This window comes from Zosterops lateralis (genome assembly GCF_965231275.1).
Source record: "Zosterops lateralis genome assembly, chromosome: 2".
Classification (NCBI taxonomy): Eukaryota; Metazoa; Chordata; class Aves; order Passeriformes; family Zosteropidae; genus Zosterops; species Zosterops lateralis.
Window position 1 is genome coordinate 30,341,218 of NC_139763.1, and position 14,601 is coordinate 30,355,818.

General features: G+C 41.5%; 1 protein-coding gene across 1 annotated transcript in view; it reads right to left on the reverse strand.

The window, feature by feature from the left end:
- SLC9A2 (solute carrier family 9 member A2) overlaps positions 1-13,927 on the reverse strand; it is a gene marked incomplete at its 5' end in the record, with an annotated part of 35,614 nt that extends 21,687 nt beyond the window's left edge. Inside the window, 3 exons of the mRNA XM_083884926.1 lie at positions 2,205-2,455; positions 7,756-8,219; positions 13,648-13,927. Coding sequence (XP_083741052.1) covers positions 2,205-2,455; positions 7,756-8,219; positions 13,648-13,927 — 995 coding nt within the window. The remainder of the gene's footprint in view (positions 1-2,204; positions 2,456-7,755; positions 8,220-13,647) is intronic.
- Between the last annotated feature and the right edge of the window lie 674 nt (positions 13,928-14,601).

A 14,601-nucleotide genomic window follows, 5' to 3' on the forward strand; every position in this document is an offset into this window, starting at 1 on the left:
CAGTAGTTTAACAAACTCATGTGGATATGGGGGAAAAAGGGGAGGTCAGGCAATTATTCCTCATAGTCTGAACTGTAAATGACCACAGAAGCAAATAATAAATAAACAATCTCTGTTGTAAGGGACATTCCAAGGTCATTTGCTCCAACTACCTGCTCACAGGAGGGCTGGCTTTTAAATCAGACCCAAGGAATCCTTACATGAGTCAGTCGCTGCAGAAAACGCCAGGGAACTCAACACTAGTGTATGTTTTTGCACTGTGACAGAGAGAAAATTACTTTCTGTAGTTCAAAGGCCAAAGAAATGTGACAACAACAGGGTAGGATTTAGTCCAAGAGGATGCAGAGATTGCAGGAGCTCCAAGGCTGTCAGCAGCACTGCTGGGAGGGGGAAAGCTTTACGGCTTATAGCAGCTGAGACCCTGCATGGCAGCAGGGAGCCCTTCCATCCCAGCCAGGGTGTTACTGCTGTACACAGCTCTGTCAGCTATTACAAAAAATGCTTAGAGACAAAAACAGACAGAACATTTTAAAGATAAATCATTTTCTCTCGTGCTGTTTGAGGGCAAAAATACTTTGTGTTTCCTGTTCTGTTCTGCATTCATTCAGGGGCCACTGCACAAATGAAAATGAATAGGTTCCAAGTGCTGTGGGAAGCACTGGTGGGCTGGTGGCAGGCATTGGCATGTGGTGGGTCCCCTGACTCACCAGCAGACCCACCATGCACTTTGCATTGTGTCCTGGATGCAGCAGATCCAAATCAGTATTTTCATAAACACTGCCACAATTTTTTCCATGTACAGTTTAGCCACACATTTTTAGTTTAGAAACGCTGTAAGTATTTGATCATAGGATGTCAAGGACATTTGGCTTAAGAGGTGGAGGAAACTAGAAACCACACAAATGCTATGAATAGAAGCTATGAAAAGAGATGGCACATTTATGAACTCGGTCAAAGTGGATGCATATGTTGCTTTATTTAGGCTCATATCAGAGAAAGAAACCCATGCAATCTTCCGCTCTTTACTTACGTTAAAGTTCCAACCCCTGTGGTTTCATGGCATAATCCTATTTTTATACTACTGAAATCATCACCTGTAAGTTTCCTTGTAAATTGCTTCCCAGCCCCAGAAAACCTTATATTGGCATGACTATGATATTAAACCTATCTTCACTTGCCTAAAAGATAATAATCAGATGAGGTATTATCGAGTATTAGTGACACTCAGCAGTAACATCTAAGCTTACACAAAAAGCTCTGCTTCTCATGCCTGAATGACTCATATTTGCCACTAGAACAATAGAAAGTCTTTAAGGAAAGTTGACTTTAAAAATATTGCTTGGAACTGGAGCAAAACATTTAATTATATCAAATGTCATCAAAGGCCCTTTTTAGTGTTGAAGTTGTTACAGTATAAACAGAGGGAAGAGAGAGGCTGTGCTCTTTTTTTACTGAAGACAAGGAGTGGAAAACCAGAAGTGAAAATATTTCTATCTGTTGGACGTGGGAAGAAAAATATTATTTTATACATAAGGATGTATACAGAGAACATTGTAACACACAGGCACACGTATCAAGATACTAAACTACAGGATTATATTACCATTGGACTGCAAATTTTACATTCACCCAATCCTTATTGTGCCTGTAATTCAGCAGAGGTTTGCCTTAATGATATATACATTGTCTTCATTGAATGGTGCTTGCTAGCTGCTCACATGACTAACTGTTAAACACAGTTTCACAATATATTGGCATCGAAAGTGAAGGTGGCTCATGAAGTTCCCTGCTACCACTGCCACTCCTTCCCTGCCACCATTGCCCCTACACCACCGTGGGCCACTCCTCACCCATGCCCTTATGCCTAGTTGAAAGGTCACATTAGGACACAGGTCACCAAAGTGACCTGGGTTAAAAATAAGCCCACTGAAAATACAAGTGAATATTTTTAACTTGGAACATTTTAAAGATATGGCTTATGATGTGATGCCATGAGCAGTTTTAGTGACACAGCTGGTGTGGTGGCAAGCTGAGAGAATGGGGTGGAAGCAGGAGGGAAGAGGCCGGAAATCCTCAAGCCGGCAGCTCTGCCATGCACCATGGAACAATGCCACATGGCAAGGTTTGCAAAATCTGATCCTCTCTCCAATTTTCTTTGGCATTCTTACTTGGATGCTATGATTACTGAAGTTTGGGGTACTTACGCCATGATGCCCGAGAGATGAAACATTTCAGCTGTTATGTATGACAAGTAACTGTACAGGAAGACAAAGAGTGGCTCAATCACTCGGATTTTATGGGTGAAACGGGTGGTAAAGGCTGCTACAAATCCCAAAAGGATTCCAATCAACACTCCACCGATCCCCACTATAAAGAAGTTAGCAATCCCAGCGAATATGTCAATAACCTTAATTGTGCGCATCTGGCAGAAAGACTTGAACAAATTGTACAGGACCTATGAGGAAAAAGAAAGCACATTATCTTTTTGAACTATTCCTAATTTCCCTTCATGTCATTATGTTCCCCTGCTTAAATATTGAACATTGAATTTCTCTATCTACCTTGAATTTGCTTTTTATGTATGCTGTTATTTATGTCTGGCATATTATTTGTCATCCATATATTACAGGGAGATACACAAAGACACAAGATATAAATTATATATATATATATATATAATTACTCCCATTTTTTGCAAATGGGACAGATTTCTTAACCCGTGGTGCTCTGGGAGCCAGGAGCATAAATCTATCTAATTTTTCTTTTAAAATCATTTATTTACAGAACTCCTAATTTCTTCACACATGTCCATTTCAGATTTTCCCCAGACTAAAAGAAATAAAACAGAAGGAGAAAAAAACCCAACAGTTTCCTCACCAGTGAAAAATCATGTTATTTTCAAATCTGTTTGATCTACATGACACTGTGAGGTAGAGTACTGAACTAGGCCACAAATTCATCTAAACTGCTGAGGTAGGAGGGGATGTAGAGGCAGCTGGGGATGGACAGTGACCACCTCAAGAAGTAAAAGAAATAGTGCTCTTTCTCAAAATTATTGACCATTAGGAATCCAATGGTTTAAAGACTGTTCAAAATATCAAGTATTTCTAGAGGTTTGGATTTCATTGCCATTAAAAAGCCTGTTGCCATGTGTTTGACTAGTTTAATTTTCAAAGTGTCTATAACCATCCTTCAAAACAAACTAGATCAATAGGATTATGACATTTTCTTAGCCAGAGACCCGTTTTGTTTTATACAGGAAACAGAACAATCCAAAGTCCACATTTCTCTAATATCCAGTATTTTAGTTTCTCCAAAACATAAACAAATGGAATCAGTTACTCTTAAAGAAACTTTAAAGGGTTGCCTCATCAGCAGATCCCCTTGGGAGACTTAACCATTCCCTGGTGCTGCATGTATGCTCCCAGCCCTGCTGTACCAGGGTGCCTACACTGTCCCCTCGTACAGAGCTAACTTTGGTCACAGAGCTAACTTTGGCACCTATTCCTGTCCCAGTGGGTTCACAGACTAAGCCAGTGAAGACCATTCATCTTACACAGCTCACAGGAGTTAAATCTCTGCTTTCCTTGTGGACTTCTTAGTACACCAAACAGGTTTCACTATCAGGAATGCTACTTGAGAGAACAGTATTTTATCAGTATTTGCATTGTGCCAACAAAGTAGGTGTTTGAGTAGTGGCTGTAGAAGGATTTCTCATGTTTGCAGTCTTGTTCTCTCTCACAGGACAGAACATTAGCTGTTCAGCCCCTCTTCGTCAAAACTGGGTAAGTCTTGCAAAACTAATAGTTTAATGCAAAGACATGGCTTATTGTGGGTCCTTTGGGCTAAGTGAAAGGAAAGAACTGAAACAGAAAAGAGAAAATATATTCCAGAGCAAGCATGAAAATAGAAGGTTAAATCAAACCTAGAATGATCACCAGTAATTTTCATTACAAAGCAGCAAATATAGTAAGAGGAGGGTCATGAACTATTTATTTGATAGGAATGATGCTCTCAGAATGAGTCCACTTGGGAGAAGTGTCCTTTTTCATCTGGACAAACCCGTTGCTGCTCTGAGGCAGATTCCCAGCCTTTTTTCCCCATTCCTTGTTACTATGTACTGTACCAGACAGGAAAACGATGTCATAGACTTCACAGTTGTTCCACCTGTTTTGATTTGCAGACCTCATGGATTTGCATGGAGAGAGGTACACCAGAATTAAACCTACTGACAGTAAGAGTGCCTTTGCCAGTCACTTTACAAGGACCTCTCATTCCACAGACTCCTAGGACTCCATTAATCACAGACTGAAGAATACTGCTGACTTGAGTTGTGTGCAGAGTTTCCCTGAGTCACTTGTTGAAACTTGGGACAATCCCAGAGTTGTGTTCTTCTCTAAGACACCTACAGAATTTAACCTGGCAGAATACTCTCTTGGTACATATTAAGGAAGCTGATTATTTTATTTAATTGGAGTTCTAAACAGTATTTCTTATATTTTAAAAACTATATAAATATATATAAGGCTAGTCTCTAATGTAAGAGAACTGCAAGATTCTTGTAAAGAAGCAGAGAATTTTGATCTATCCAAGCCTTTCCATGATGTCATTTCATCTTCACAGCAAAGTATTCACTCTGCAAAGAGAATGGAGCCTGCTGCTCCACATGGAGACATCCTCATAAATCTTAAGTCTAATGCCATAAATTATTTGAAAGAAGAAAAGCAATTTTCTCCTTTGCACTTCAGCCATGCTTAAAACAGCAGCTACAACTATGGAATGTCATGAACAGGATTTTAACCTCATTCTTAATTGTTTTTTATTTACACTGTTGCAAATGAGATAAAAATCGAGTTTGCTCCCCTTTTACTCTACAGCAGTTCAGTTTTAGTGAGCTTTGTCTAAACTTCCAGTGCAGCAAACACCAACTCCAGTCACATTTTTAAGGCATTTGATGTGAGAACAGAGTTTCTTTGAAGTTCAAGATTTTCATTTACTCAATAGCCTTCAGCTGAACTCACTGAAGGTCCACCAAGTAATATTAGTCACTGATCAGTTTTTAATCTTGTCTCAGAGTATCTCTGAAACACTAATTGCTTATTTTCATCAGTTCTCTGTTACTCAGTTTTAAATTCTAAAATTACTTTAAAGCACACTAAAATAATGTTGTCAGCAGATACAAAGTACAAAATACTGCCGTAATGTTTTCCAACATGGGAGTAATATTATTATAATGACACTGGCTCCTTCTTTCTGATTTTAAGCCCAGAATTGGAGTTTGAACTGCTAACACTCAGCTGTAATCTTATAATTTATTATCGCCTTGCTCATTATGTCTAGCTCAGCTTTTTGGTAAAGCATCAGCTCTGATCAAGAATCCAATTTTCAAACATTTGCCAAATTCAAGTTCCAAAATTCCACCAGTGGAGGAGAAAGAACATTCAGATGCACAGACATATCGCAAAATCTATTAGCATGGAAGACCATCTGAAAAATGCAGCAGAACTGATACTCCTGAGAAAACACACCTTTCTTTGTATACAAAGTGAAGGTGTGGGAGCATGTTCTCTGGAAAGGAAAGCATAGATGACAATGCTATTCTAATAGAGACACATTTAACAAAGCCACTCTGTTTTGCACTGTCTATCTGTGTAGTCCCTGGTTTTCTGATATTGCAGTGGCCATAGGAATTAGGCAGCTTCCATGGGTGGCCAACCTGCATTCAACTCCCTTCCTACTTCATCCCTACCTCCCACTGCAGGCTCCTGCCAGAGCAGGTGGGACTCAAGGGCTCCAGAAGGTCAAAGCTGAAAGGTTCTGAGCTTTGCTGGTCTTGTCAGCTCCCCGTTAAACAGGGGCAGAGGAAGGGAGAGTACAAAATATCACCTCCTCCATGCACAGCGCTGAGTAGCCCAGCAAGGACTGCTCCAGCAGTATCTGCTGTGGGCAGGGAAGGCAAGGTCTTCTAAGGACAGCCCCAGGAATCCTTATGACGGCCTGGGTCACGTTTTCGGTATAAACACATGATTGCAAGTGTGTAAAAACATAACAAGGAACCATTAGCAGACCAATTATATGCATGTGGAAACAACTTGATCTCTGTCCAGTGCTACCTTTAAGGGATAGGAAGTAAGAGCAAAGGTAGTCTACATTTCTTTCTCTCCTTCATAAATATATGTAAGGCCAGTGCATTACTGGACTGACCCTACAGACTTCTCAGATTATCTTTCCTCTGTTAGGGCATCTGGGGAGGCAGGCCATAAGGAAACCTCCAGAGAAGGCAATAATGATGCCTACAGGAAAGCTACACATTAAATTGCCATGCCAGCCTCTATAAAAATGGTGGTTTAGATAAATTTGCCTTTGGGAATTAGCACATATGAATATGCCAGTGATCAGGATGCAGAATTTTCCTAGCAAATCATGCTGTACTAACTGCTGCCCCAGTGGCTGACTTTGTCATTGAAAAAACTGATTTTTGTTGGGAAAATCCACCATACAACAAGTTCTAAATAACCAAATCCTTTCCCCCAGAAAAAAACAATTGTATGAACAGACATCCATCGCACAAGTGGCCATTAGAGTGACTAGAGACAGACCCATCCATGACTGAACTGCTAACCCTTTTGAAACTCAGTATGTATACCTATTTATTTACAGGACTGGATTAAAGTACCAGTTTAGCATTGGCACCCAGTTTCAACTCTAAGCTAATGAGAAAAGCCAGGCTTTAAGGCAAGCCTGTAAGAGGAGATGTGATTCAGCTGACTGGATAGCAACAGATTCGGGTAAAGCATGCAGTGTAATTGAAAAAATAATATAGTATTCCCACAGACACACAAGAATTTATCAATATGAAGGCTCAGAATAAATTATGACTATACATGTGTTAAGCAGGTGAGGGAAAGTCCATGAAAAGGGAAAAACAGGTAAGATAAAGTCCAAGAAAAGGGGCAAACAGGACAATTTGCATAGAATGGGACTGGAATAAGAAGCCAGAGACAGGAAAGTGCAAAACCAATTAATGAATCTTTCTGATCCTTCCAGCATATGAAAAACTGGACTTCTATGTCTCACAAAACAGAAAGCATGCTAGACATAGGCAGGATTTAAAGGCATACATAAACGGGAGTAATGCCCCAGACAGTGTCATCAGGTACAAAGGAGGGACACTGGGGGGAAAAATGGAATTTGCAGATTGCTGTTCTCGGGTCAGCACCACAACCCCAGTTCAGCTAGTTAATAATTAGAAATTATTGCCTCCAGGTGGCTGTCATATCTTATCTGTAGCTTGGGATACATGTATTGGTGGTTTCAGGGCAGTTTCAAGTTGATGGGCATATGCAAAAAAGTAAACCGCAGCAAAGTCCTGTGCCATCTCCATGATTTGCTATCCTCCCCATTAACACACTGCAACACCCCACACTGGCCCTTTCCCTTTCCTGTTCAACAACATTTGTGCAGGTGAGGAAAGCCTACAGTTTCAGATTACAGAAGTAACAGAATTACAAAGATACAGAAACTAGAGTGATCAATAGTAAAATCCCTACAGTAAATATGCTACCATTACTTTCATGTAGTAAGACTACCATGCTTTCTAAATCTAAAGTTTAAAGAATTAGCTAGACACACTAGCACTCCTTGACTTCTATCTAGTAGCAAACTGTAATAACCAGATACAAAGATAAACCATGGAGTGGCATGTAAACAATCATTCATCATTTTTATCAATTTATCATTTATCAAGTAACTTACCACTGTTATAGCATCATTCAGCAAAGACTCTCCAAACACCAGGATATAAAGCTGCTCATTGACATGGATATTTTCAAAGACGGCTAGCACCGCCACAGGATCCACAGCTGAAATGAGGCTGCCAAAGAGCAAATTCTGCAGCAAAGTGATATCAGTCAAACCAAATGCACTGATCTGGCAAATTCCATATAGGGAAATTCCAATGCCGATGGCATTCCAGAGTGTGCCCACCACAGCATACCAGAATATGGTACCAAAGTTCTCAAAAAACAGACGAGTTGGCATAAAATATCCAGCGTCGAGTACAATAGGTGGTAACAGATACAAGAAAAACACATCACTGTTCATTACAGGTGGGGACTTCTCCTCTGCTCCAAAAATAATCCCACCAAGAAGCAATCCAACCAGAATAAGGAGACAGCTTTCAGGTACTATTGAGGGCAACTTGTGATAGAGATGAAAGCCTTCAAAGGAAATTCAAACAGAAGAAAGGGAAATGGTTATTTGTACAGAATCCATAAGATTATTCTGGATTCTGTTACTGTCATTTCTATACTAAACAAACAGCAATTTGATTTTCATTGCAAAGACTGAACTGGACATCCACAGTGAATCAAGGCAAATATATTGGCTAGCATGGTCAATTTAACTGATTTGGTGGAGAGACAAATTAATAGCTAGACATTCCACTCAACAGCTAGGCTGGATGGAGCAACTGTGTGCAAGGGCTCTCTCAGTGAAACTGTGGGGTTTTTTTTAAATGTGGAATCCTCCAGAAATACAATCCAAACACTTCTCTAGGGTAAGTTACATCTAGATAGAGGAAAAAAAATCATACTAACCACTGCTTCCTCTCTGCACAGCTTCACAAAGGAGTTTAAAGAGTAATTTTTACTTTTAGAGTCACAAAGCTAGTGAGGGGAACTAGCACATGTGACCTCCATCCAGTCACCCATGACCACTTCCCTTACCACCAGGAGAAGCATTTACAGATACAATTATTATTTTTAGAGGAGCCTCCAAATTAATTTCACAAAAATCAACATGTTTTCCATAAAGTGATAGTAAGTTGTAGCCTGTACTATTATGTTCATTCTCTGTATCATATGAATTGTAGTAGAGTCAGGATTCTCTCATAAAAATCTGCAAAGTACTGAAGAAATTAATTTTAAAATGTTCTTAATGAGGACTTAGAGGTTGAATATTACTTAGCCTTCTAAAACTCTCAAAGCTATGCAGTTTTGATTTAAAGACTTCAATTACTTTTAGAAGAATAATTCTAGTAATGAATGAGAAAAGTTTTGAAGCAACTTAGTCTGGCCAGTCTAATGGAATGATCAACCTTATGCACCAAGGTCACATTCCAGGTCCTAGCGATGCCAATCTTTTCCAGACTCCTCCTTATCTATATTTGGCACATATAATTATATAGAAATTGATCCCCACCCACAAGATCCCACAATCCCTGCCTAACTAAAAAGCATTTTAATTATTTTAAATGCGAGCTGCACAGAAACACTGGGTGTGGTAATAACGGGCATCTATTTCAGTAAAACTATTTCAGTAAAAATCACACCTGTAGTGGAAACAGTTAAATTACTGCAATCTTGCTATAGTTTACATCCAGTTTCCCAGCTTCAGGGTTATATATCTTGTAACACCTATTTTGTTAATACTCCTTTTTTTTCCAGTTAGAAGAAAGCCTGAACTTATAATTAGGAAAAACATATGGTTAAGAAGGAACAAAAGCAAAGTTGTTTTAATCCATGGACTTTTTACTTATATATTCTGTAACTATTAAGGCTATTTTTAAAAGCAAGCAACTCAAGCTGCATTTTTCCCCTTTTTGAATGAACATAGACTGCTTTAAATAATTAGAAACACAGTCTATGTGACTTAGTAGAAGAACTGCCAAATTCAATGCCATTCTTCAAAACCAGAATTGCCAATGCCCTATATTGGCAGAAGAGATAACGATCCTGGAAAAATCAAGAATTTGCAGCTGGAGACTTGACTCTTCACCTTTTGGCCACTTCCACACAAACATTTTATGATTCATCTTAGTTTCTGCAGTGGCAGAAATACAAATCCAATACAATGGTCAGGAAGTTTTTCCTGAGAAAGTGACTTTTGCCAGAAGTTTGTTTAAACCCTTCAAAAGTAATTTTTAAATCATTTTCTCAATAAAAATCGAGAAAGGAAATTTTATAAATGCAGTTTTTGACAAAAACAAGAAAAAATCCCAACCAGTTGTAATACAATGGCAATGAAATGTCTACTGTGAATAAAAAAAATTGAAATCTTTTCTTCTTTACAAATCACTCTGGAAAGTTCATAGCTTCTCAGAGGTTTGGGATTCCATCTCATTCTTAAAGGTAATGGAAAGCCTCCCACTAAGTTAAATATGCTTTTTATTCATGTAAACAGCATCAAAATCCCTGGAAGATTTCCTGCCTACCTGGAAAGTATTCAAGGGCAATTAGGGATAGGCTATGGTCCTGATTTGAAGGCAGAGAGAGAGAATTTAGAATCCATGCATGTCAAGTCAATAGCAGATGCCCTGCCCAATGAGGGACATCTTCCGTGCTCTGACAGATTCACAGCCACACGTCCAGGATCACCCTGGGAGCAGATCCCCTGCAGTACAGGAACACTCAGACTTTCATGCTGAATGCAAGACTACAGCTACTTTCTTCTCCTCTGACCCTGGCCTTGGGCTTCAGGTTATGCAGTGACTCAGCTCCAACAGCAGGGAAGATGTTTATTGAGTAAGTATCCTCCATATATCATGGCAAAAATGGCAGTTAGGACACTTATCTAAAGTCAAGTTCATATTTCAAGATAAAGGTCCTTAGAATCCCAGTTTCCTTCTTTTTTTGAGTGAATTCCAGTGCTTTCTGATGCTGGAAATGCCACTGAGATGAGTACCTCAGAACAGCTTAAACTTTCTTTCAGGAGAGCAGGGTTGGAAGGGTATCAGCTCAATTGCCAGAAAAAACACTTCTCATTGTGCATTTGTGATTAAACATAGAAATAACGGGAATCTGGACAGGTTACACAATATTTTGTAGGTTTTGTAGCATATAAATTAAGCAAAACTGGGGATTATTTAGACTAGTCTCAGTGCTTAGAGACTTCAGCATATTCAGGTCCAATGGTCCCATCTAATATGCTCATGGAGTCCATAAGCATGTAACATACCTCTGGTATCAACACACAAAATAAGAAATAAGAAGAGGTAGCCATAAAATAATTCCATTCAAGGCAATTTATTAGATTTCAAATTGTGCTCATGTCCTATACTGGAATAAAAAGCACCATGTTCCAAATGTCCTTGTGAAAATTTACCTTGTCAAAATGTTCAAGTTCTGCTTGACAACCTCAGGCTTTCCTTTCTTATGCTGTCTTTCTTGCTCCCTCTAAACCAAGCTTACAGCAACATGATCACAGGCAGGATCAGACAAATCTTTCAGGTAAATTCCCTATAAAAATTTGCAAATGCTGGAACATTTCAGCTCTGGTGAAACTACACTTCCATGAAAATGTATTTTTTTTTAAGATTCATAACTAGGTGCTGCAGTTGAGTGTTCTTTGGGATCTTTCACCCACTGAGAGAGCTGCTATTACACAGGACCCTATCTTCTGAGCTCCTCACAGCTGAAAAGACCTTAGGGATCTGTTCATAAAGGTTTGATACTCAGCAGTGCCAAATGTAAGCATTCAGTGCCTAGCCCCAGAAAGGAATTTGTGATGCCAGATTAAGCACCGAAGTTTCCTGGGCAGTGCGGGAGTCTCGAGGTGGATTTCACGCTGCCTGGCACGTCAGGGGCAAGATGCCTGTGCTGCCCAGCAGGAAATGATGAGGAGAGGAATGCACCAGAGAGCCTCCTCTCTCAGAGGGCCCCTCTTAGGGCCACAGGCAGTGAGTTGGGCTGGGAAATCCATCTCCATCCTTTTGAATTGACACACATGGCTCACTCCTAGTAACCAGCAGGACATGGCAGAGCACTATTTTAGGAATCTTGGTGGTTCAAAACTGCCTATCTGGCCTACCTTCAATAGAAAACAAGGCATAAATCTGAACATTTGGCATGGAATGTGACTTAGAAGAGATGGGAGCCTGACCTGGGAAGGTTTACCTGATGCACTCACTGGATAATGAAGCACAGACAGAGCTCCAGGAGCAAGAACTGGATGTTCCTAATTCCAGTCCTGGAGTCAGGGCGCCTGCAGATAGGTGTGGTGAAGCTGAGCACTGCCACACCTAGGGCCACTCCTGGATCTGGCCCTCATTGCTCTGCGCACACACACTGACAACAGCATGCCCTACATTAGCCACACTTGCTTTCATTTGATGTAACTGAAAGGATTTTAAAATTATATCTGTTTTTCTTCACCTACACTGTTGGCTTGCTTAGTTACTAAAATCAGACTGGAAAAATAAATTAGTCAGGCAACTTCTTTTTTTTTGAAAACTTTTTAGATGCCTACACACTAGCAAAATACCATGATAGTTAGAATGTACAGTTTTTAAAAAATATATATTATTGCATCTGTGTGTATTTACATGTTTCAAATGGCTTCCCATTTAATAAAAACCTTTAATAAAATAGAAACTTTTCAATAGTTTTAGCTTATTCAAGAGTTTTTGCTTTATCTAAACTCAAAAGCCAGAGCAATTTTCAATACTCAACAGGCTAAATTCTCTACCAAATTCCCCTATTTCCTGGTTATTACAGTTCATGATATATTTGAGTGTAACATATTTGAATTCTGTCCTGATTCTGCAAATACCTAAATGCATACTTAGGACTAAGCATGCACCTTTAATGCATTAAGACACATGCATCAGGATGCATGCCCACTTAATGGCTGCAACACAGTATTTCTGCAGGAATGACAGCAGACCAAACTACTTGGGTCAATGATCAGGCCCCCAAGGACAATGTTAGACATGGCAGGTTTTGGTTTTTTGAGAATCCTAATTACCTGATCACTAACCAAATTGTGACACAGTCTATTTAAATGTCACAAGCAAAGGTTAAAAGTTTTAACTTTGATAAAAATGCTTTATCAGAATGACCCTAATGGTATTTTTATGTGTAATCTGTGCTGCAAAGTCAGAGTTTTCAACAAAACAACTGTAGTGTGTGTAAACTTACTTATTTTGTTCCCAGAGCTTTATTCCTTACATTATCTTCTAGGTAAGAAAGAAAAGTTCATATTTCATAGAGATTTGCTGGATTTTAAATAGCTGTCTAGCACACCATTACCTGACATCCTTTAGATTATTATGCTGTACTCAATTCCCTGTTTGGGACACAGGACCTAACTAAAAACGTGACATATAAGCTGCAAAAAACCCAGTGAAACTATGCAATGCAAATGTTTTCCACATGAGGGAAGAGGTGGCCTTTCTTACTCTTACAGCGCTGTCTTCTATATTTTTCTCAGGACGCAAGTGAATGGTGGAAAAGCAGAGTAAGGAGGAAGCACACTCTACCCTCATAAATATTTGCTTTTCATCGATCCGCTGTTCTGCTTTAAGACTGCCATTATAGCCGGCGTTATTTTAAGAGAAAGAAGACCGTGCTCAAATGACAGCAGGGTGATCGAGAAAAAGTCACTCACGCACCGGGTGAGCTCTGGGTTTACTGTCCTTCTAGCCCGGGGTTTACCAGTCTGTTTTCTCGTCCGCACCTTTCCCAGCTGAGAGGACCCCGACTCCCCCAGCCAAACCCGCCCGTTCATCCCGCCCCGCGGAGCAGCATCAGCCCCCCCGTGCGCCCCGCGCCCCCCGCGCCGGCCCCGAGCGGCGCCCCGACAGACCCGGCACAGAGGGGAGAGGAGGGGAGGGGAGGGGAGGGGAGGGTCGCCCCACGGCCCGCTCACCGATCTTGGCGAGGGAGGCCAGCAGGATCCAGAGGGTGATCTCGAAGGGGATTTGCACGTGGGGGTAGTCCAGGGTGAAGACGTGGAGCCGCGTCTCCTCGAAAGCGGCGCCGCTGGGGCTCGGCGGGGTGCCGGTGCCCATCGCCGCGGCGCCGGGCAGCTGCCCTTCCGAGGTGGCCCGCGCCTCCGCCAGTGCCGCCAGCGCCGCCAGCAGCGCCAGCAGCGCGGGCAGGGGCGGCAGGGGCGCGGCGGGGCGCGGGGGGCGGCCGCGGCTGCCCATGGTCCCCGCTGCGCTGCCCTAGAGCCCCGCGCCGGCCGCCGCCACCATCCCCGCGCCGCGGGCACCTGCCGCCACCCCGCCGGCCCCGCCTCCTCCCGCCGACTGGGCGAGTCCCGCCGCGCTGCGCTCCGCTCCCCCCGGGCCGCCCCCGCCGCCCCCGGGCCGCCCCCGCCGCGCTCCGCTCCCCCGGGCCGCCCCCGGGCCGCCCCCGGGCCCGGCGGGACCTTGCTCCTGTGTCCCGATCCAGGCGCCGCGCTCGGGGACCCCGGCACCGGGTCCCGTCCCCAGAACCTGCGGGGATGGACGGGGCTGCGCAGGGGGAGGCAGAGCCGGGGGTGTTCCTTTACCTGCAGATTACTCTAAGAGACAGAGAGAGATGCAGGCATATAAATACACACAAACATATTTATATATAAACTTATCTAAAGTGTTAACACACTCTATAAGAATACGCCTGTGGATACATATATAGTCTCTAAGCACGTGTACCTAAAAGCAGTTTAGGGACTATGTGTATGCATGTCTGCAGCTATACATGTACATGTTAATGCGTGTATAATAGCAATACATATAATAGTGTCTATTATATATGATATTAATAATATATACTATATTACATACTAATATAACATATACTTTTCTATATTATATAATCTATATTATATATTATGTAT